The sequence below is a fragment of the Ceratotherium simum genome, chromosome 29 (genome assembly GCF_057802395.1).
Source record: "Ceratotherium simum simum isolate JZ-2026a chromosome 29, ASM5780239v1, whole genome shotgun sequence".
Lineage (NCBI taxonomy): Eukaryota > Metazoa > Chordata > Mammalia > Perissodactyla > Rhinocerotidae > Ceratotherium > Ceratotherium simum.
The window spans coordinates 1609465-1631639 of NC_141928.1; the positions used below are offsets into that span (position 1 = coordinate 1609465).

General features: G+C 64.3%; 1 protein-coding gene across 1 annotated transcript in view; it reads left to right on the forward strand.

Annotated features, from left to right (window-relative positions):
• The window catches only part of KCNT1 (potassium sodium-activated channel subfamily T member 1), a 75600-nt gene extending 56127 nt beyond the window's left edge, over positions 1-19473 (forward strand). Inside the window, exons 17-31 of the mRNA XM_087418768.1 lie at positions 591-740; positions 1167-1405; positions 1731-1965; positions 3401-3506; positions 4941-5113; positions 5739-5810; positions 6037-6171; positions 6673-6784; positions 10973-11074; positions 11586-11669; positions 11822-11950; positions 12270-12290; positions 13098-13437; positions 18308-18392; positions 18549-19473. Of these exons, the coding sequence (XP_087274894.1) occupies positions 591-740; positions 1167-1405; positions 1731-1965; positions 3401-3506; positions 4941-5113; positions 5739-5810; positions 6037-6171; positions 6673-6784; positions 10973-11074; positions 11586-11669; positions 11822-11950; positions 12270-12290; positions 13098-13437; positions 18308-18392; positions 18549-18669 (2104 nt within the window). The 3' untranslated portion in view covers positions 18670-19473. The remainder of the gene's footprint in view (positions 1-590; positions 741-1166; positions 1406-1730; positions 1966-3400; positions 3507-4940; positions 5114-5738; positions 5811-6036; positions 6172-6672; positions 6785-10972; positions 11075-11585; positions 11670-11821; positions 11951-12269; positions 12291-13097; positions 13438-18307; positions 18393-18548) is intronic.
• The last annotated feature ends 2702 nt before the right edge of the window (positions 19474-22175 follow it).

A 22175-nucleotide genomic window follows, 5' to 3' on the forward strand; every position in this document is an offset into this window, starting at 1 on the left:
AGTCGGAGCTGGAGGGTGGCCAGGGGGCTGCTGGGAGTTGCAGGCAGGGCCCACTGTAGAGCAAGGGCCGGGCGGGGGACCAGGGGAGCCCTGGGTCTTGAGCTCGGTGACTGCACTGCTGGGGCTTGGTTTGGGGGAGAAGGTGCGTTTGGTTCACAGCACCTGGGCCTGGGGACACAGGCAGAGCCCACCAGAGGCAAGGGGTGGCCCTGGGACAGAGGAGGGACTAGGCGGGGGGCTGGGCCCCCCGACACAGGTGCTCGGCTCCTTGTGGGGCCTGGGTGGCCCTACGGCACGGACCAGGCAGGGGGGCAGGGCACTGGCCTGGGGCTCCTGGGAGGACGCACAGGCCTCCGAGGCCAGTCTTGACCCCAAACATTTTGGCACCCCTAAAACTCAGACCATTGTGTTTACAGCTTTTTAAAACTGGCCAAGTGACACTTCACCCTACCTCCAAGGCTTGGCCAGATGGGGAGGGGTCAGGGGCCAAGCTGGCCTCCACCCACTGCTGTCAGAAGCCAAACTGGGGGGCATTGCCAGCCCCGGGCGGGCGGGGGGCAGCCAGCCAAGGTGACATCCTGCCCGCCCAGGGAAGGCCAGGAGTCGCCGGAGCAGTGGCAGCGCATGTACGGACGCTGCTCGGGCAACGAGGTTTACCACGTGCGCATGGGCGACAGCAAGTTCTTCCGGGAGTACGAGGGCAAGAGCTTCACCTACGCCGCCTTCCACGCGCACAAGAAGTACGCGCCTGGCGGGTGGGCAGGCGGGCGGGGCTCGTCCACCTCCCCCAGGTTGGGTCAGGGCGGGTGGAAGGCTGGGGACAGCGGCGTGGACAAGGAGGGGCAGCCTCCAGGTTCGACGTCAGAGTCCACGTTTGGACCCTGGTCTGTCCACGCAGCCGTGAGACCCGCCACGTGGCCCCTCCTGTCTGAGGCTCACGTGAGGCTGACCTCGGGTCTTCGAGTCAAGTGCAAAGAGGTCCCGACACCCATGAGGGGAGGGCCCGGCCGAAGGCCTGACCCCAAATGGGGTCCCTGAACCGTCAGCCTCCAGGGATCCTGGGAGGGGGCCTTTGGGGCCCGTGGGTTGTTCAGAGGCAGAGCGGAACGCGAGGGTCCTGGCAGTGTGGGGGGGCCCCGTCGAGCCGCCCAGCCCTGTCTGCCCAGGTACGGCGTGTGCCTCATCGGGCTGAAGCGGGAGGAGAACAAGAGCATCCTGCTGAACCCGGGGCCCCGGCACAGCCTGGCCGCTTCTGACACCTGCTTCTACATCAACATCACCAAGGAGGAGAACTCGGCCTTCATCTTCACGCAGGAGGAGAAGCAGAAGAGGAAGGGCTTCTCGGGGCAGGGCCTGTACGAGGGGTCCTCCCGCCTGCCCGTGCACAGCATCATCGCCTCCATGGGTGAGGCCCGGAGGAGGCGGGCGGGACGTGCTCCTGGCCCCGGGGGCGGGCACCCTACCAGCGCACGGCCCAGGTCGGGAGGGGCCGGAGACCAGCTCTTCTGGGCCTGCAGGGTGACCTTGGGCAAGTCACGTCTCTCTGGGCCTCAGGCCAGTGGGGTATCCCGGCCTTCCTGCGGGGACTTTTGTCAGCATTGGTGTCCAAGTACCTGCCTGGGGTGAGGCCGCCCTGGGTCAGGGGTCATTCTGTCTACCTCCACTCCAGAACCAGCCACCCCAGGAGAGCCTAGGAGGGGCTGCCAGCCAAGTCAGGTGCTTTGTTCCAGGGACAGTGGCCATGGACCTCCAGAACACGGAGTGCCGGCCGGCACAGAGCGGCGGGGGTGGTGGGGGTGGCAAGCTGGCGCTGCCCACAGAGAACGGCTCAGGCAGCCGGCGGCCCAGCATCGCGCCCGTCCTGGAGCTAGCCGACAGCTCGGCCCTGCTGCCCTGCGACCTGCTGAGTGACCAGTCAGAGGACGAGATGACGCCGTCGGACGATGAGGGGCTGTCCGTGGTGGAGTGAGTGCTGCCTGCAGGGGCAGAGCTTTTGACGGAAGGGGAGAGGAGATGGCTGCTGGCCGGGGGCTGGTGGCTGTGGCCGCACTTGGGAAGGAAGCGTCCCTGTGAGTGCAAGGCGCCCAGGAAGAGGTGGGCCCGGCTGGCGCGGGCACTGTGCCCCAGTGGGTGGTGGTCCTGGGTCTCCCCCCATGCTCTGGATCACAGCTTCCAAACAGCTTTGTGGGAGACATTGTTTGGCAAATGGAATCTTTTGGGGACCCCGACACGCAGACACAAAAGCCGGGCTGTGCCCTCAGCCTCACGCCTTGGTACCACGGCCTGTTCAGTGGGGGCGGCTGTCCTTTGATCATGGTCTGCAGAGGTCACAGATAAGGAAGTCCAGGGCGGGATGCTGGGCAAGCGTGGAGGCCACTGGCCCATCCCGAGGTGTCACCCTGCCCCAGGTTGGGGGGCAGGTCTTCCTGCTGTGATTACGAAATGCGAGAGACCCCAGTCTGTTCTCAGCAACTCTTGGTCACTTGACCTCGGCCAGGACAGACAGGCAGCACCTGACAACAGGGCCGTGGCCAGCTGCCGGCCTGCGCAACCCGTTCCTCCCAGCTGGGCTGTCACCGTGGCCACTCTCTGTTCCTGGCCTTTGCCTCTGGGGTGGAGTAAACACGCTTTAAAGACAGACCAGCTGCTGGGGACCAGCTCCGAGGTTGAGGGGGACAGGCCAGGGCTCCTGGACACCATGGGGCGGGTAGCGGGGCTGGCCTCTGAGGCCGTGTCCCTGCCGCCAAGTGGAGACAGAGCAGGCCAGCCCCTCCCCAGGCTGCTCCAGCCAGGGCCACGGCGGGTGGCCGCCCCCCACGTGGCGTGCACTGGGTGCTGCTGGGGACGGTGGGGGGCACAGCCTGCTGGGGAGACCAGCCTGGCCCGGGGGAGGGAGTAGAGAAGTGGCCGAGGGCCAGTGTCTGCCCAGTGGCTGGGGTGCTGGGGTTGTCAGGGAGGGGGTGCCTGGGGGAGCCCCTCAGTGTTGTACTTCCAGGCCTTGTGTAAGCTCGTGTGTGTGTGTGTGTGTGTATCTAGGTGTGCATAGCATATGTTGTATGTGTCCGTGTGCACAGTCGTGTGTGTTGTGTGTGCATGTGGGTGTTACATGGAATCTCACCCCAAACCCCCAGGGGAAAAACAGCAGTCCAGGCACAGCCCTCCTTCCTGCACCTCCTTCCTGGGGTGGCTGGGGGCTGATCACGGGCATCCTGGGGCTTCCTGGGTGGGAGGGGGGCAGCAGCAGGGAGCTCCTCTGCACAGACGGCCATCCGGCAGGGCTGGGTCCGCGGGATTTGGCGCCCCCGTGTGGCTGCCTGGGGCGGGCCCTGCAGCGCACACTTGGTCTCGGATGCGAGGGTGGGGATGGCCATGGTGCTGAGGGCTCCTGTCTGCCCCCCAGGTACGTGAAGGGCTATCCCCCCAACTCGCCCTACATTGGCAGCTCGCCCACCCTGTGCCACCTCCTGCCCGTGAAAGCCCCGTTCTGCTGCCTGCGGCTGGACAAGGTGGGTCCTGCTGGCCGCCCTCCGCATGACTACATTCCGACACAACTGCAAACTTATGGGACGCTGAGAACACGGGGGTGAAACCCCGGACCCTTTACCCAGAGGCACGGACGGTCACGTTCCCTCCCGTGTTAGAGGCGTGTCTTCTGAAACATCTAGAGCAGGCGGGACCCCGCCCCTCCTGCACCAGCGTCTCCTGAGAGCGAGGATGGCGCCCTCGTGACCACAGTCCACGCACCAACATCGGGACACGGCGTCTGATCCACAGGCCACACTGAAAATGCGCCGACGGTGCCTGGTTGTCCCTCATGGCCACGCTCTCCGGTCGAGAGCCGGTCCTGATTGTGCTCTACATTTAGCTGTCGTGTCTCTGTCTCCCTCAATCTGGAACATTCCTCAGCTCTCCCTCGGGCCTCTGGGCCTTGGGTGTGCTGATGTTTTCTCGTAAGAAGACTCGGCTTGTGCTTTTGGGGCGGGAAGGCCCACAGGGGATGCGTGTCCTTGGAGCCGTCCCCGTGGGTGCAGCATTGATCACGTGGGACAGTGGCGCCCCCAGGTTTCTCCACTGTGGAAACTGCTGTTTCTGCCTTTGCGGTTAGTGAGTCAACAGGGGAGACGTGGAGACTCGGGACATGAGCGCTCCGCACTGAATTCCCACGAGCTGGTCCCAGCGTCACGAGGTGGCTTTCCAATTCCAAACTCCCTTCACAGTTGTCAGTGATCTGCTGTAGGAATCGCTTCCCCTCCTCCCGCAGGGATGGTTTTCTTCATTCACATACATCAGTGTGAACTCCTGGATCCCTGATATTCAGAGGGTTAGGACCCGTTGCCTGTTCTTCAGCACCATCGTCCCTAACGGATCATTACTGATTTTGATGCTCAGACTTCCCCGGTTTTGCTGGTGGGCCCTTCAGGCTGGCTTCCAGGGCCTCCTGTGAACACTTTGTGCTTTCAAACTCACTGTGTTCCCGCCCATCTCGGGCTTGCCCTGCTCCGCTCCTGGGACCAACCACTTCTCCAAGGAACCCTGGTTCCTTTTCGTGGAAAATGATGTTTAGAAACCGAGATCTGGGCGCCAGGCATGCTCCTAGAGTGTCAGTGCGCCTGGGCCTCTCGGTGGACGGAGCTGCAAAATGTGTTTACACACACACGACACGTCTCTTCGTTTCCGCATCTGCTAAAACCACGTGTTCCCACAGACGCCTCCCCTCCCTCCCTGACGTGACTGTCCCCGCCGCGGCCCCCACTTGCCGGTCTGCTCCGTGTGGAGGGCTGACCTGGAGCAGCCGCCGGCAGGCGAGGACGGGGGTCTGGTGGTGCGTGTAGCTCCCCTGGGGTTTGTGCAGGCCAGGAAAGAACCAGGCCGAGTGCCCAGGACCAGCTTCCCGAGGCGTCCCCGCGGCCGGCCGTGGCAGCGTCCGTTCCTCTCCGCAGGGCTGCAAGCACAACAGCTACGAGGACGCCAAGGCCTACGGCTTCAAGAACAAGCTGATCATCGTCTCGGCGGAGACGGCGGGCAACGGGCTGTACAACTTCATCGTGCCGCTGCGGGCCTACTACCGCTCGCGCAGGGAGCTCAACCCCATCGTGCTGCTGCTGGACAACAAGTGAGCCCCGGCGCCGGCGTCCGAGCCCAGGCAGGGCCGGCCCCACGGCCCGGTCAGCACTGCCCGGGTCTGACGAGGGTGCAGGCCTGGCCTGGGGCCCCGAGTCTGCAGACCCCGCCAGGGTGGAGGGAGGCCACAGAGGGCTCAGCACACCATGTCCACCCCGGGCCCCTGCCCCGCCTGGGCCCGCCTCTGACCCTTGGGGTGGGCGTGGGGGGCAGGAACCACCCTGGTCCCCGGGCCTGGTCCTTTCCCACTAGAAAGCGCACTCCTCACTCCCCACTTGCAGACGCCCCCAGCTCCTCCCCAGCTCTGGCCCCCACACCCTCTGGCCCTTGGTAGTGACTGTGAGCTCCCGACAGGGCCTGCGCCCCCGCACCTTTACCCCTAGAGGCCTGGCAGCCCAGAGCCCAGGGTCCAGATTGGCTGTCTGACCTGGGCAAGTCCCACCCCTGGGGCCTCAGTTTCCCCTTGGGTAAAATAAAGAGCTGCCCATTGTCCTCTAAAGGCCCCAGGTCCATGCTGTGGTCCTGGGGGACATTTGCTCACCCAGGGCAGGCCCAGGTGGGGTGTGAGGGCGGGCGGGAGAGCGGGACGGGCGCCACAGGGCCTGCTGTCCCCACAGGCCCGACCACCACTTCCTGGAGGCCATCTGCTGTTTCCCCATGGTCTACTACATGGAGGGCTCCGTGGACAAGTAAGGCCAGGCCGCCCCTGCGGAGCCCGGCGGGTGGGGCGTCTACCCGTCTCTTAGCAGAAGGACCCCCTCCCCTCCTCCTCCAAGGTCTCCTCTGTCTGGGGTGTGGGGAGGCCAGGTGGTCGCAGACCCCCCACAGAGGGGGAGGGAGGGCAAGGTGACCCATAGGAAGGGCCCGGGGCCCCCGGCCCAGCCCCAGGGAGCCCAGCACGTGGCTCTCCCGCAGCCTGGACAGCCTGCTGCAAAGCGGCATCATCTATGCTGACAACCTGGTGGTGGTGGACAAGGAGAGCACCATGAGCGCCGAGGAGGACTACATGGCCGACGCCAAGACCATCGTCAACGTGCAGACCATGTTCCGGTGAGGGCTGCGGGGGGCCACGGGGCGGCAGGGGGCTCTTGGGGACTCAAACCCCATCCTGAGCCAGACCCTCAGCCATGAGGAGGCCCACTGTGACACCCCTCCCCACACATGAGCATGGGACCGGCCCTGAGCCCCCTCCCCACATCTGTGACCACAGGACCCCGCCCTGAGCCCCCTCCCCACATCAATGACCACAGGACTCCGCCCTGAGCCCCCTCCCCACATCCATGACCACGGGACCCCCTTGTGACCTCTCCCCACATCCGTGACCATGGGACCCCTTGTGACCCCTCCCCACGTCCGTGACCACGGGACCCCGCCCTGAGCCCCTCCCCACGTCCATGACCACGGGACCCTGCCCTGAGCCCCCTCCCCATGTCTGTGACCACGGGACCCTGCCCTGAGCCCCCTCCCCACATCCGTGACCACGGGACCCCTTGTGACCCCTCCCCGCGTCCGTGACCACGGGACCCCGCCCTGAGCGCCCCCTCCCCCCAGGCTCTTCCCCAGCCTCAGCATCACCACGGAGCTCACCCACCCGTCCAACATGCGCTTCATGCAGTTCCGCGCCAAGGACAGCTACTCTCTGGCTCTTTCCAAACTGGAAAAGGTGAGCGGCCCCCACCTGACCTGCTGGGCTGTCGAGTTCAGAGCCAGCATCAGAGCTTGGAGGGAGCGGGCAAAAGGGGCTGAGGGGGCTCGCGGAGAGCAGGGGCCATTGGAGGCCTGGCGCCTGCCCTCCTCTGGCCAGGGGGCTTCGGAGTCAGGGGGCTCAGCTCCCGTGTGCGGCTCTTGATCCTGTTGCCCGGAGCTTTGGGGGCGCTGGCCAGGAGCAGACACCATCCTCCTAAGGCAGGGTCCAGGCCTGGCCGTGTCTGGGGCCGAAGCTGCCTGTCGGGTCAGTAGCTAACATAGGTGACACCGGCCACTCGTTTCCTCCACCCCAGACACCCTGAAACGTGTCCATTCCGTCAACTGCCCAGCAGGTGCGTGTGCTCACCCCCAGTACAGACGAGGGACTGGGGATCAGAGAGGGCAGGAGCTTGCCTTAGGTCACACAGCAGAGCCCTGGCAGAGCTGGAATCAGCTTTTCTGGGCTCCATGAAGGGCATCGGCTGGGGTTGGGTATAGAGCCCAGGGGCTTGGGGACCAGCCACGAGGGACACATGCCCCAGCCAGGGGCACAGGCAGCGCAGCCCTGGTGGTGTCAGCTGGTGCGTTCACTGACTCAGGCCCCTGCTGAGGGGGCAGGCCCGCGTGTTAGGGTGAAGGCAGCACTCAGGCCGCGCTGGGGCGAGACCAGGGAGCAGGTGAGTCACGGGAGAGGCCCCGGCCACCGGCTGGAGCAGCAACCATTGCCTGCGAGCCCCGTGCTCCCCAGCCTGGGCTGAAGTCCTGATCAGGGAGCGGCTGGCCCCGAGCCACGGAGAGGAGACCCCCGGGCCACCGCCCGCCCAAGCCGGGCCTGCCATCAACACCGGACAGAAGGGACAGACCTGGAGCTTCATCCGCCCTGAACCCAGATGGACGGTGGACGTGCATCCCCTAGCCTTGGACCAGCTGGCCCATGGGGACCCTGAAGCACCACTCCTGCCAGAGTGGCAGGTGGAAGCCAGACAGGCGGCCTCTGGGCCCTCGGGGGAGACACGAGCCCCTGCCTCGGCCGGCAGCCCGAGACCTCAGTTCACCGTCCTGCCCAGGAGAGGGCTGTGCCCGCACCGCCCCTCCCACCAGGCCCTCCCTGGAGCCTGCCCGGCCCAGTGCTTGGGGCCGCTCCTGGTCCCGAGCCCACAGGACAGCCCACCGGGCCGGCTCAGAGCCCCCTCCCAGCAGCCTCTGGGCTGAGCCTCCATCACTCGAAGCTGGACTGTGGAAAGACTGGCAGGTGGAAGCAGCCTTGGCAGCCCCAGCGTGCTGGGATTCTGTGTCCAGATGCTTGGGCTGCTCCCCCGGATCTGAGGGGGTCTCTCAGAATCAGGAAAATCCAGTCTGACCTGAGCATGGATGGGGTGACCGGCATGGAATCAGGCTCAAGGCTACCCCGTCCTAGATGCCCTCCTGGCACTTCCCTCCCTCACCACCTTCCCTCAGGCAAACCCAGCTCCTCGCAGGCCTCCCACCTGCCCCGTTCCAGGAGGGAGGCTTGAAGTAGGTCAAGTCACAAACACGCAGCACGCGGGCTCCCACTCCTTCCGTGGCAGACATCACAAATCCATCTCCCACCCCTTTCCTCTGTGGCAGGCATCACCAATCAATCACTCCTTCCCCCACAGCATCGCCTCCAGTGGCAGGTGCGGCCCAGTCCCCACCTCAGGATGATGAACCCTGTTGTGGTTCCGTGACCCAGGCCTGGAGAGAAGTCAGGACGTCAGCTTGAGTAACCGTGGGAGGCTGTCTTGGGAAGCAGCCCCGGGCTCCCCCTGGCTGACATGGGGCTGAGGTCCCTGTGGGAAGCGAGATGGTCAGAGCCACCGTCGTGCCCACTGCCGGCAGGTACCAGGCCTATGGGAGACCCCCCCCAGAGTCCACATCTTCTCACACCCTAACTGGACTTGGCCTGGGGTCCCCTGAGGGTCTCTGCCACCCCAGGCACGTCCCGGCTCCCGATGCTTTGAACAGATGGTCCAACAAATGGGGACCGGCCTCCCACGGGGGCAGCTGGGAACATTTCTTTAACGAAATTAATGGCAATTTATTTTTATAAAAGTGTGCATGTTTATTATAAATACAGATTTTACTTCAAGGAACACTGAGATGCATAAAGAAAAAAGTAAATAAGGTTACCAGGTGCAGCCGGCACCTCCCACGCCCAGGCATGGCAGCAGTGCGGAGAGAGGATTCCATGGAAGCGTGGCGAGGGAGGATGGGATGCTGTAGGTATGACCCCACATGAGACGGGTCCTGTGTACCTGAATTAGATTTAACACGAGAAGGAGAAATTGCAGTAACACTGGAAGTGTCCCTGTCACCCAGCTAAGCGAGCCTCGCCAGGAGACAGCGGTCGCAGAAGAACACAGGGCGTGTAAGGAAGTGATGGAGGGCGCTGGGGGGCGTTGTTCCAGTGGCTCCCTCGAGGCTGCTCTCCCGAAGATCTCCAAGAACTGGACATGAGACACGAGGGGCCGCCCCCTACCTCTATCCCCTCCTGGTCCCCAGGACTCAGGCTCCTCTGTGGCATCATTGTTCTGACATTCTCAGCGTGTGTGACATTGACCTCCAGCCAGGAACCCTAGTTCTGACCGGCTTTGCCTGGGCCTGGGCTGCCCGTCCAGTCCTGCCTCTGGTTCCCGCTCTGTCCCCGACGCTTCCTGGCCCCGTGGTTCTCGGGAAGGGCTCGTCCCCACGTGTCCCTGCGTCTCGATGTCACTTATAACCTTGAAGCTCCAGTTAAAGCCCCGGATCCCTCCGGGGCCGGCTACAGAATTTTCAGGGTCTCGTGCAGAGTGAAAAATGTGGGCCCTATGTTCAAAAAGCAGGGAAATTTTCTGCTAGAGGCACTAAAATTCCAAGGTTTTCCTCCCTTGGGTGGTCTCTCTCTCGACCTGTCACGGTTCTGTTCTTCTCGATTCGTTAGTGTTGTTCTGAGTAAAGGAGAATTGACATTTCTCATCATCTCAGGAGCTTCACTGTTCACCCTGGTGACGAGCCACACGAGCTCTGAATGCGGGTGTGAGGGTACTGAGCTTGGAGCCACTGGCCACACAGTGGGCGCTCCGTGGCTCACACACGCATCGTTCTTACTGGAACATGAAACGCTGCCCACCACTAACCCTGCTGTTAACACCACGTTCCACCGCCCTCGCCCTCTGGCTCTCTGCTTGAAAGGACGGGGCTGTGCCGAGGGGGCCTGTCTCCCCTTCCCTTCCGTGTCATCTGCAGCCAAGGGAGTTGCCACTGCAGGAAGTAGCACGTGACAGAGGCCATGGTGTGTTTCTCACCTTCCTTCTGGTTCCGGCCAGAGGTGCGGCCTCGGGGGGCGGCCAGAGCTCCTGAGTCCTGGATGGACCGTGTGCGGCCCCAAGACGTCCCGTCCTCACCGCCAGTACCATGCAGAATAGGCCCAGGCAGAAGGGACTTGGCAGATGCGGGGGGGTCAGAGTCGGAGACGGGAAGGTGCTACACTGCTGGCTCTGAAGACCGAGGAAGGGGCCACAGGCCAGTGAGTATGGTCAGCTTCCAGAAACTGGACAGCAAAGTGGAGGATTCTCCCCTAGAGCCTCCAGAGGGAGGGTGGCCCTGCGACACCTGGATTCCTTCTTTCCGTTTCGGACTTCCGCCTTCCAGAACTGGGAGAGAATAAATCTGTCTTGTTTTAAACTGCTCAGTTTGTAATTTGTTCCAGCAGCCCCAGGAAGGTCACACGGCGGGCCTAGCGAATGACTCCCACGCTCACAGCACGTCGCGGACGCCATGAACGAATGGGGAGGCAGGAACGCACAGGCTCCCGTGTCCCATCAGACTTCACTTGCAAAACAAGTTCAAGGATAAAATGACCGAGATTATTAAGAGTTTCAGGGTGGTAACAGCGGAGCATTGAACCAAGCGTGGGGCCCTGTGTGACTGCCCTGGTCACACGCCCGTGGGCCGGCCCTGGGCCCCACTTTCTTCTCGTCGGAGCCCCGGATTCTTACTCCCAAGCTCTGGCCCCGAGTGTGTGTGGGAGGACGTGTGGGGGGTGCTCAGGGCAGTGGTCAGCTGTCTGCTGGTGCTTGCACTCAACACAAGGGCATGTGTGTACACGCGTGTGCACACGCTTGTGCCCTGGGCACCAGCCACCCCGAGGCGTCCTTTCCTGCAGAGGGAGCGGGAAAATGGCTCCAACCTGGCCTTCATGTTCCGCCTGCCGTTTGCCGCCGGCCGCGTCTTCAGCATCAGCATGCTGGACACGTTGCTCTATCAGGTCAGCGGCAGGGGAGGCAGGGAGGGCCCGCGATACCCGGCCGGGAGCCCCAGCCTGTCTCTCCATCTCTGGCCGGGGTCCCGTCCCAGTTCCCAGCAATGTGCCTCCCTCTGCACGTCCCTCCCTGGGTCCCTGTAAGGCAGCCACGTCTGGGTGGCTCTGGACCCCATCCCTGCCTGGAGCAGCAAAAATCCACCTGGAAATGTCCCCAGTCCTTTTCCTCCAAAAGGGTGCTGCCCTGGGCTTGCCCCCCAGCAGCCTTTGGCTTTCTGACCCCTTTTGACCTAATGCACTTGGCCGAGTGAATTACTGAGGCCAGGAAAGGCTTCCCAGCTCTGTCTGCTGGTCGAGTTGTGCTCGGGGACTGGGCAAGCAGGTGGCTTTGTGGGAGAGTGCGGGAGGCTGTGGGTGCCTGGCAGCATGTCCGGGAGGACAAGGCATGCCCCTGGGGTACCGGTGCGGATCTGCACCTGCGGGGCCCCAGCCTCACTGCGCCTCCCTCCCTGGCCAGTCCTTCGTGAAGGACTACATTATCTCCATCACCAGGCTGCTGCTGGGCCTTGACACCACGCCGGGCTCTGGCTACCTCTGTGCCGTAAGTGACCGGGGCCGGGCCGGGCGGGGGCATGCGGGCCATTCTTGGGGAGGCCGCTGGTCACCCACCTCTGGGTCAGCACAGCAGCCAAGGGGCGCCAGGCACCGCCGCCCACCAAGGCCACCCCCAGCGCAGGGCTCCCGACATTCCAGATGAAAATCTCCGAGGACGACCTGTGGATCCGCACCTACGGCCGCCTCTTCCAGAAGCTCTGCTCCTCCAGCGCCGAGATCCCCATCGGCATCTACAGGACTGAGTGTCACGTCTTCTCCACCTCAGAGGTTCGCGGGGGTCAGGGGGCTCCTGGGGAGCCGGGTAGGGGGGTGGCTCACACTAAGGCAGCCCCCCCATTTCTCTGTGACCCGTGCCACCCCCGTTTTCTTTGGGGGATCTGGGCCTTTGCTGTCAGGCCATTTCAGGGTTGGGTCCATGTGCCGCCGTACGTGGGGCATGTGGTCAGGTGGCTGTGACCCTCAAGTCGGGGAGGGGAGGCTTGAGGGCAACGTGGGGCTCCTGTGTTCACAAGGGACTCAGGCTGCGTTGGGGGGCAGGGGCAGGAGCCCCCACAGGCACCCAGGCTCTCCCTGGTTTCCTTTGCAGCCCCATGACCTCAGAGCCCAGGTGAGTGGCCCCTTCAAACCCACACGAGTTCCCTTAACGTGGAAGCCTCTTGGTGTGTGAAGAGTCTTGCCTGCGCCGGCACCCACAGGGCCCTGGGCAGCAGCAGGTCAGGGAGCACATCCCCAGGATGTGTCAGCCGTGGTGCAGCTCAGAGAGGGCTCATGGCATCACCCTCCTGTACAGACAGGGAAACTGAGGCCCGAGGTGGGAAGCCCAGGCTCCTCCAGCCCATATACCATCTGCATGTCCTGCCGTGTCCCCCATCATGGCAGGTGTCCCCCTGCTGGTCTGGCCCAACCTCCACGCCCCCAGCCTCTCAGTGGTGCTGCCTGGGTGGGGGTCCCCACATCACCTCCAGAGCCTCATTGGGCCTCAGAGCCATGCACAGGCCCTGGGGCTTCCCAGTCCACGATGCTCCCCGCCCCCCCACTCTCTCCCACCCACCCCCAAGATGGGGAAACTGAGGCACAGAGAGGGGTGATCCTCCCATGGCAAAGTCAGGACATGCAGGAGCCTGGAGGGACCCACAGAAACGAGGGCCCAGAGAGGTCCAGGTGGAGGGAGCTGCCCTCACCCAGCTGGCAAAGCAGAGACAGACCTGCATCCAGGGCCCAGCTGGGCTGTGTGCGCTCAGGAGGGCTCCGCCTGGCCACGCCTCCCAGGTGGAGAAATGGCACTGGTGTCCCTGAGCGGTGGGGTCCAGCAGCAGGGGGCTGGACTGTTCTCCTCCGGTTACCCCAGCCCCGCCCCGCCCAGCCCGGCCGCGCCCCCGCCCCGCGCCGGCCCTCACCCTCCCGCCTCGGCCAGTCCCAGATCCAGGCCCAGATCTCGGTGAGCGTGGAGGACTGCGAGGACACGCGGGAAGCCAAGGGGCCGTGGGGCGCGCGGGCGGGCCCCGGCGGAGGCAGCGCGCACGGCCGGCACGCGGCGGGCGGCGACCCGGCCGAGCACCCGCTGCTGCGGCGCAAGAGCCTGCCGTGGGCGCGGAGGCTGAGCCGCAAGAGCCCCAAGCCGGCGGGGAAGACGGCGGCCGCCGAGTGGATCAGCCAGCAGCAGCTCAGCCTGCACCGGCGCTCCGAGCGCCAGGAGCTCTCCGAGCTGGTCAAGAACCGCATGAAGCACCTGGGGCTGCCCACCACCGGCTACGGTAAGGCCCGCAGGACGGCGCGCCGGCCAGCTGACCGCGCCCAGGGGCCCGCCGGCCCGGCTCCCATCCGTCCACCTGTCCGTCTGCCTTCTGGCCTCCGCCCACCCGCCTCTGCTGCGAGGAGGGTCAGAGCCCCTCTGGGCTGGGGAGGACGCCAGATCCCCCAGGACTGGTCCCGAACCCCATAAGGAAGGCTCACCCCCACTACCCTGCGGCCTCAGTGTCCCCATCTGTGAAATAAGGGCCAGAGCTGGCAGCGCTCCCCGGGAGGGGCCTGTGGGTGGGGAGGGCCGGTGGGGCTCCGTGAAAGCCCAGGGCTCAGGCTTGGTTGGAGACAGATTGGCCACCTCCAGCCAGTCCCGCTGGGATCAGGGACATGCAGGGAGACCCCAGAGCCCCCGGGCAGCCAGAGTGCGGGGAGCATGTCTGGGGACAGCTGGGCAAATGGCCCGGCACCAGGATCCTCCTCCATTGGCCTGGTGGGACCCCACTGCTGTTCCTGGGGCACAGCTGCCCCCTCTCTGCTGCTTCACAGTGACACCCCCCCACACACACCGCCAGGCATTCATCTTGTCAGCAGATTCATGCAGCTTCCTTTTCTCTGTAGCTTGTTTTGGGAAGAAGTTTGTTACCTTGACCAAGAACAGGCCTGGGGTGCCCTGGCTGGCTCAGAAGAGAGAACCTCATCCCCTCCCTCACTCTAGAGATGCTGCCTCTGTTGATGGGGCCGAAGGGGACCCAAGTTCCCCGCTGCTGTCTGGCCGCATCCACATCTTGGGCTAGGTCAAGGCTCTGGCCTGCGTTGGGTCCATCTTGGGGCCTCTGCTCATCGCTGAGGCCTGGCTCTGTCCCGCAGCGGGCACCCGCTCTCCTCACCTGCTTCCTGCCATCTGCCGCCTGGGTCGGGCCCTGGAGCCCCCTCCAAGTGGGATCAGGTGGCTCGGGGCTCTCCCAGGAGCTGCCCAGGGGTCACTCGGGCCACGCCGTCTGCTGGCCATGCACACCTGGGCCTGAGGGGAGCTCAGAGGCCAGGGTTTGGGGGACAGGCGACCCACGAGAGCCGTCCCAGCCCCACCCCCACCACACCAGCGTCCCTGCCCAGGTGGCTGGTGTCACCCTCTCCAGTGGGTACTGATGCCGAGGCTCCAAGTGGGGTGTCCAGTGCTCACGGCCCCACGGCGAGTATGGCAGACGGGGCCTCCAGCCCACCGACCCCCAGAGCTGGCACCTGCCCCTCGGCCTCCGCGACCCCCGCCGCCCCCGCCCGAGCTCTGCAGAGGAGGAGCCAACTCCCGTTCAGTGACAGACTCACTTCCCAGGCGGCGGCACTGGCCACTGCGTCCCCACGTGGACGGCCTCCCCGTGCGCTGGCTGCCCCACCCCGCTGTGCCGGCCTGCGCTGCTTGCTGACCTCTCTCTCTCTCTCTGTTTCTGTCTGTCCCTCTTCCTGTGTGCTCCGTAGAGGATGTAGCAAATTTAACAGCCAGTGATGTCATGAATCGGGTAAACCTGGGATATTTGCAAGGTAATTCTGCTCCCGCGGACGTGGGCTGCCGCGTAAGGGGGCATGCCAACGCTTCGCCAACGGGCAGCCTGGTGCCCGCCCCGCCCCGGCCAGGCAGGCAGACAGGACAGGAGACGAGGGTCCCTGCCTCACGTGCTCCCAGCCTGCCCCGTTGCAGGGACTTGACGCCGCCCTCCTCCATCTGTTGGTAACGGAACTGACCCCGAGGAGGCGCGTGGTTTGCGCTGGAGCCTCCGGTCACCCCACCTCCCCTTAGACTGTTTGTCGTTGGAGATAAGCCCTGCTGTCCACGTCCGCCCTGACTGCGCAGGCGGGCCATCCAGCCTGCAGCCGGCCCCTGAGATGCCCGAGGACCCTGAGCCCCCCAGGTCTTGGGACACATCCGGATGGATGGTCCCAGCCAGGATCCCACACCCCCCGTGGTGGAGCGTGGCGAGGCCTGGATTGGGGTCTGCTCCGCCCTGAGCTTTCGTGGGCTGAGCCGGGTGGACAGTTGACCAGTCCAGCTGGGGCTTCAAGAGGGGGTCTCTGTCTTCAGTGACGCTAAGCCCGTCTACACCCTATTTCTCGTCTGGGGGATTGGATGCTGACTGGGCACCCCATTTCTTCCAGGAGTATGCCCCATACTCCCCAGACATGCCCTGAGACCCTGATAGAGGTCAAAGCAGAGGGCTCCCTGCAGCCCCAGGGGAGCTCAGAGCCTGCGCGTCCAGGCCCCGTGGAGCAGCCCCCCGTTCAGGGGTGACCCCAGAGCTGACGGGGCCTCCTGTGCCCAGGCAGGCATTAGCTCAGGTGGGACTGTCTGCGGCTGCTGGGAGCCGCGTGGGGACAGGCCCAGGCCCGGGAATGGAAACCTCTGTGGTTCACAGCCCGGGATCTGTCAGGAGCCGGCCCGGTGGGGCCTGTGCAGGCGAAGTGTTGGCATCTCTCCAGTTCCTGTGCTCTTCCCTACCCGCAACCCGTGGTGGCGTTCATGGAAGACCCCTTAGCCAGCACGGGTCCGCGTCTGGCGGCTTCCATGAACGGGATGGCTGCTTTGCCCTCTCCCTGCACCCAGTTGCACCCCTGCTTCCCCCCGAGGCTCCAGCAGGGCTGGCCTCACCTCAGGGTCACCAGGTCTCACTGGGTGGTGTTTCCTGAGCTCCCCCATTCGTGGACATCGAGAGGCACCTGGGCCAAAACGTAAAAGCAGGGGAGTGGCATGATCCTGGGGGGAGGTGACCCCATTAGCCAGGACTGCGGAGTGGTCCCCCCCCGGGGAGGGCCTTGTCATGAGGCCCCTCCGGCCCGCAGGCCCCCAGCTGCACGCAGATGAGGAAGGAGACACCCCCAGCCCCAAGGTGCAGACACGACCCCTTCCTCACAGCCACCCTCGGAGGGAGGCGCTAACCCCAATTCATAGAGGAGGAGGCTGAGGCTCTGGTAGGTGTGGGGATGGGGCCCAGGGCCGTGGGGCTGGGAGTCTGGTCTGCGGGGTCAGGGCGGAGGCGGGGGCCCCCACGGAGGCCTGGAATACCAGGCGGGAGGGTGCGGATGGGGGCTGGGGTGAGGTGGCACTGCCCTGGGTCATCTGCCGGGAGAGCCATCGCCAGCCCCTGCCCCCCCGCCAGACCCTCATCAGCAGAGCCAGCATGGTGAAGCTGGCCTGTCCTGGGGAGACGGGAGTCAGTGCCTCGGGACTGGCCAGCACCTCTCAGCCCAGCCCCCAGGAGCACAAAGCCGGGCCTGGCTCGGTCCAGCCCCAAGCTGGGCTAGTCTCAGGGACACCTCTGGTCCGTCCACCCCAGGGGAGAAGCAGGGGCCCGGGCCAGGTGGGGAGGGCCCTGGCCTGACGAGAGCCTCTCCGTGGTCGTCGTCCCAACTGGCTGTGTGTCTCAGCATGGCCACCCTACTGGCGGCTGTGGTCAGGGGTGTGGGGTCCCCAGGAGCCTGCAAGAGCTGTCTGACTCTCCCGCCTGCGTCACCCTCCACTGCCCACTCTGTGCGCCCCTCCTCCCTGCTGCCCACCCAGAAATGCAGGCTGGGCACTGGGGCTGGGAGGCACCTCCCCACGCAGCCTCCAGCATGGGCCCCCCGCCCGGCGGCCAGCCACTTCCATCAAAAGGCCTTGGCCGTGGGTCTGGGTAAAAGAGCCGAAACAGCCGTGGCCATAGGGTAGAGCGACTCGCTCTCCTGTCCTGGACGTGGACACAGAGGCTGGCACCAGGAGACTGCCAGAGGGTCTGTGCATGCCCGTTGGCCCCCCCAGTCCCAGCCTGTGCCCCTCACCTGCCTCCAGGAAGCATGCTGTGCTCAACCTGCCTCTGTGGGGATCCCGAATCCAGCGCCAGATTCGGCTCTGAACTCCCCAGTTCAGAGAAATGCGACGCAGCCCCCGGCTGGGCTGGCCAACCGGCAGCTTCCCCCACTTCGCAGAGGGTTCTGTTCCTTTCTCAGTCGCTCCGGCCAGTACACTCCCGATGGGAGGGGACGGTGCAGAGAAAAGGAAATGGGAGGATCCAGGGGCACAGGCCACCCAGGGCCCCCACCTCTCTGGAGGGCTGTCCCCTGATGCCCCGTCCTGGGTCAGGAGGTGCCTTTTCACATCATCTGATGGGTAAACTGAGGCCACAAGGCATTCATTTCCCTGCCAGTGAACTCGGGGCCACTGCCGGGATGGTGCCCAAGCCTGTCCCTGTATTTGGCCAGGGAGACATCTGTGAGATGACCAGTGTTTCTCCAGAACCTGGTCTCGCCCCTGCGGGTCCATCCTCACGGCCGCTCCAGGAGCTGGACACCGGGCTGTTCCTGTGACGGGCAGCAGCCCAGGCCCTGCATGTGCCATAGGGGCCCCTCCTATGGGCTGACGGCTGCAGGGGCAGGTTTTGAGAAACAGAAGACATGAGTCCAAAGCAGAGTGCTGAGCGAGGGGAGCGGAGGTGGCCTGCCCAGGCCAGGGATGCAGGGCACTGGGGGCGGGGAGCCTGAGGTCTGGGTGAGGGGTGTGTGCTCGTATATAGGTGTGCACAGGTGCGCAGGGGTTTATGCAGGTGGTAGGTGTGTGCAGGTGCGCTTGACCCCTCTGCTCAGGGCCACCACATCGTGAGATTCAGGCTGCTCAGGCGGAGCACCCTGCCCAGGTTCTGGGTCGGAGCCAGTGCCCACTGCACCTCATGGCTGACCCCTGCCTGTGCAGGCCAGGGGCCGGGGGCAGGTGTCTGTCAGGGTCGACCGGCCCTGGATGGGGTCGCCAGGACGAAGGGCTCAGGAAGGATGGCCGGAGCTCCCGGCTCCTCCAGGCTGGCAGAGCAGAGGCGAGCGGAGGCTGAGTGGTGACCGCCTGCTGGGGCCATGTCTCCTTTGCAGATGAGATGAACGACCACCAGAACACCCTCTCCTACGTCCTCATCAACCCCCCGCCCGACACGAGGCTGGAGCCCAACGACATTGTGTAAGTACCTCATCCCCGAGCAGTGCGGACACCTGCCCCGTCCACCGCTCCTTGTGTAAAGACACTGTGCACCCACACTGGGCGTCCTGGCCACGCCTACTCGCCGGCCTCCTTGGGCGGAGGGTGGCATCCAGGGTCCTCCCGCCCTCCCTGCAGGTATCTCATCCGCTCGGACCCCCTGGCCCACATGGCCAGCAGCTCCCAGAGCCAGAAGAGCAGCTACAGCAACAAGCTGGCCTCCTGCAACCCTGAGACTCGCGATGAGACACAGCTCTGAGCCAGCCCTGCACAAGCCCCCCCCAGAGCCGACCTTGTGCCCGCCCCGTCGGCACGCAGCGTGATGCATGGAGCCTGCAGGGACCTGTCATGCCAGCATGGTCCTCCCTGTGATGCTGGCCTGGCCCACCGGGGCAGAGCTGCTCCTGAAACCGACCAAGAGAGGAGACCGCCCTCGGGCACCGCAGGAAGCTGGCGGGGAAGCCTTTTTTAACCTGTTTTTTTACAAATCTGTACAATCCCTGTCTCTTTACACACATGTACCGCAACTCGTGACCAGGTCTGGCTGAGATGGAGGGAAGGCTGCATGGGGAGGGGACGAGCCCTGGGCCCCCAACACGCACGTGCACACAGACGCACTCAGAGCTCACGTGGGGGGAGCAGGGACGTGCTGCATCCGGCTACACTTGGAGCCCACGTCTTCACGGCTGTGTACTACCCATGTCTAACTCGGATCGGGGCCTGCCCTCGGCTCTCGTGGGTCCCAGCTGGTCTTGGACACACAGTTGTGAGGGTCTGGACCACAGCTGGGCCATGAGGGGCTCCTATGTGGGTGAGCACTTCAGAACCATGCGGCGGCAAGCCCCTTCCAGAAGGAAAGGAAAGGCAGAAGCCACTCGCTGAGGCTGGGGGCTGGGAGTGTGTGTTCACGGCCCTGGCGTGTGAGGAGGGCGTGGGGCTGCCGTGAGACCCCAGAGGGGTCCTGCGACACATTGGGGCTCCCGCAACCAGTGACCTTGTGGGGAAGAATCAGAAACCGCCGTTTCCTCCATTTTTACACTGAGTTCTGCAGCCACGGCATTGGCGGGACGTCGGGCGGGGGGGGGGGGGGCGGTGCATTTCCACAGACCTTTGGAAGCCCCTTTGACCTCCGATCTGAAGCACAGCCCAGCACTGACGTGCTGGCCCACGCCTCTGGATCAGAGATTTCCTCCTCAGCGAGGGAGGGATTCTGGGAGGCCGGTTGTTCATGACTGCCGCCCTGGATCCTCTGTGATTGTTGGGTTTTGCACAGTCACTGCTGGAACCTTCTATTAAATGGATGCATCCTACAGACACGAGGATCCATAAGGCATCCCTTCTGTGGCTTCACACTCTGGGCCTGGGTCCACCCCTCCCATTCAGCCCATTTCAAGGGTTAGAAACACCTGCTGTGGCCCCCAGTCCCCTCCAACCCCCTGGGCAAGCCCCGGGCCCCCGAGAAAATGCCACTGGCCTGGGCCCGCCTGACCGGCGTGGCCCTCCCAGAATCTGCGAAGCGAGTCCTGGGTGGCTGTTGGATAACTGGGTTCTGGCAGCTGGGAAGCGTGGCTGTCATGGGATGGGATGGGAGGTGGTCCAGGAGGGCTCCCTGGGGAGCTACCCCAGCTCTGGACCCCAGGCCCTGCCCAGAGTCACGCGCACGTGTGTGTGCGCACGACTCCTCGCCACCACCAGCTGTTGGCCCTGCATTAGCGGCAGGGCTGCCCTAGGGGGATGTGTGCACCCCGCCAGCACACTGTCTCTTTTTTTTTTTTTTTAATAATTTTATTTATTTTTTTCCCCCAAAGCCCCAGTAGATAGTTGTACGTCATAGCTGCACATCCTTCTAGTTGCTGTATGTGGGACGCGGCCTCAGCATGGCCAGAGAAGCAGTGCGTCGGTGCGCGCCCGGGATCCGAACCCTGGCTGCCAGCAGCGGAGCGCGCGCACTTAACCGCCAAGCCACGGGGCCGGCCCCACACTGTCTCTTGAGTTCGTTTTAGGTGGGGGCTCTTGAGTACCCTGAGGCTGGAAGGGGAAGGATGGATACAGCTGCCAGGGTGGGGTGGCGTGGGACGACGGCAGCTGGTAGAGGGCCCCCTGAGGGAGGGGTATGACCCAGGCGCCCCCCTCTCCTTCCAGTGCCCTGGCCACACTTCCAGCTCATCCCCCACGCCTGGCCAGCTGGGACCCTCCCACCCAGAAAAAGTGTTTACAAGCCCTCGTGGGGTGCTGGAAATGGGCTGGTCAGGAAGGGGCTGCTGATCGAAATGGGGAAACCCCGGGGCCCTTGACCGAGTGACAGGCCGTCAACGTGGGTCAGGGTGGCCTCTGGAGACCAGGGGCCGTCCCAGCAGGATGTCAGGGGCTCCCAGTGTCCTGCCAGCGAGGCTCCCCTCCCCTGCCATCACCCTGCAACAGAGGCCCCCACTACCTCCTCTGGCACCCACACCCCAGCTCCCCGAGGGAAGGGGCTGCCTGCAGGATTGGAGGGGACCCCACAAGCCGCTGGGCCGGGGCTCCATCCAGGTGGGGCTGCAGCCCCTCGAACCCTGAGCTGGGAAGATGGCGTCCAAGAGGCGTCCTGGGATGTCGCCTGACTTGAGTTTGCAGTTGACAGGGTGGAGTGGTGAGTGGGTTTGGCCTCCAGAAGGGGCTGGAAGAGAGGGGTCCGAGCAAAGCCTGAAGCACTGGGTGCCAGGGGTCGTCACCGCCTTGAATGGAGGCCTGGAGAAGTTCTCCATGATTTATGGTAGAAGTTCTCAAACATACAAAATTTCAAACATACAAAACTTATTTTCTTTATTCCTAATCTAACAGAAAACTTTGCTCAAAATACCAACAACGCATTGGGCGAGTGTAGTTTCTGCATAAGTGATGTGAATGACAGTGATGCTCTCAGGGCGGCAGGGGTTGGGAATACTCGGGGACAGGCGCCCGCCCTGCCCAGGGGGCGGTAGGAGTATTTACACACCGAGAACTCCAGGGCAACCACCCGCAAGTCTCACAAGGCAGCACAGTCGCCAGGCTGGGAGAGGAACAGTATGAGTGTGCGAGTGTGAATATGTGAGTGTGCACGCACGTGCGACTGTCGCGAGCATGTTTGTGTCAAGCGTGGGGGGCAGCACTCAAGGACCATGGAGGGAGGCAGTGGGGGGAGCCACGTCCTCCTCTGAGGGTCTCATCACTGTGCTCTAAGTCCCCCACCCAGGAAGGTGCCCCATGGGGAGTGAGGACCAGTGGCCTGGGAACCAGCCTGGGGTCCGTTACCCCAGGGCCAGTCCCCTCCTGGGGACGTGGGCAGAATGTGCAGTGTCACACCTCCACGGGCAGTGCCAGACCCTCCGGCCATCCCCAGGCGGGGTCAGGGCTCTGAGGCTGCAGCCCCACCCCCTGGTCCCACAGTCCGGCCTGCTGTGGCGCCCCCTACCACCTCCCCCAGGCTATGGGGCTCGAGCGGGAGTCTCACCCCTTAGATGAAAGGGAGGCCAGGGGAATGACGACACACGTTTCTGACGGAGAAGGCATCTCTACCCGAGACTATCCACACCAGCCCCCCAAGATTCTAGGTGACTGGAGCCCAAGTTAACAACTTGTGTTCGCAGCAGCCCCCATTCCGGCCCTAGTCATCGCCAGGGAGACCACCCAGCCCCGCAGATCCCTTCTCTGGTGGGGACCCCCGCTACCTCGGAGGGGGTCCTCATCGGGAGGGGGATCCTAGGAGATCTTCAGCACACCTGGCCCCCAGGGGTCCTTGCAGCCACA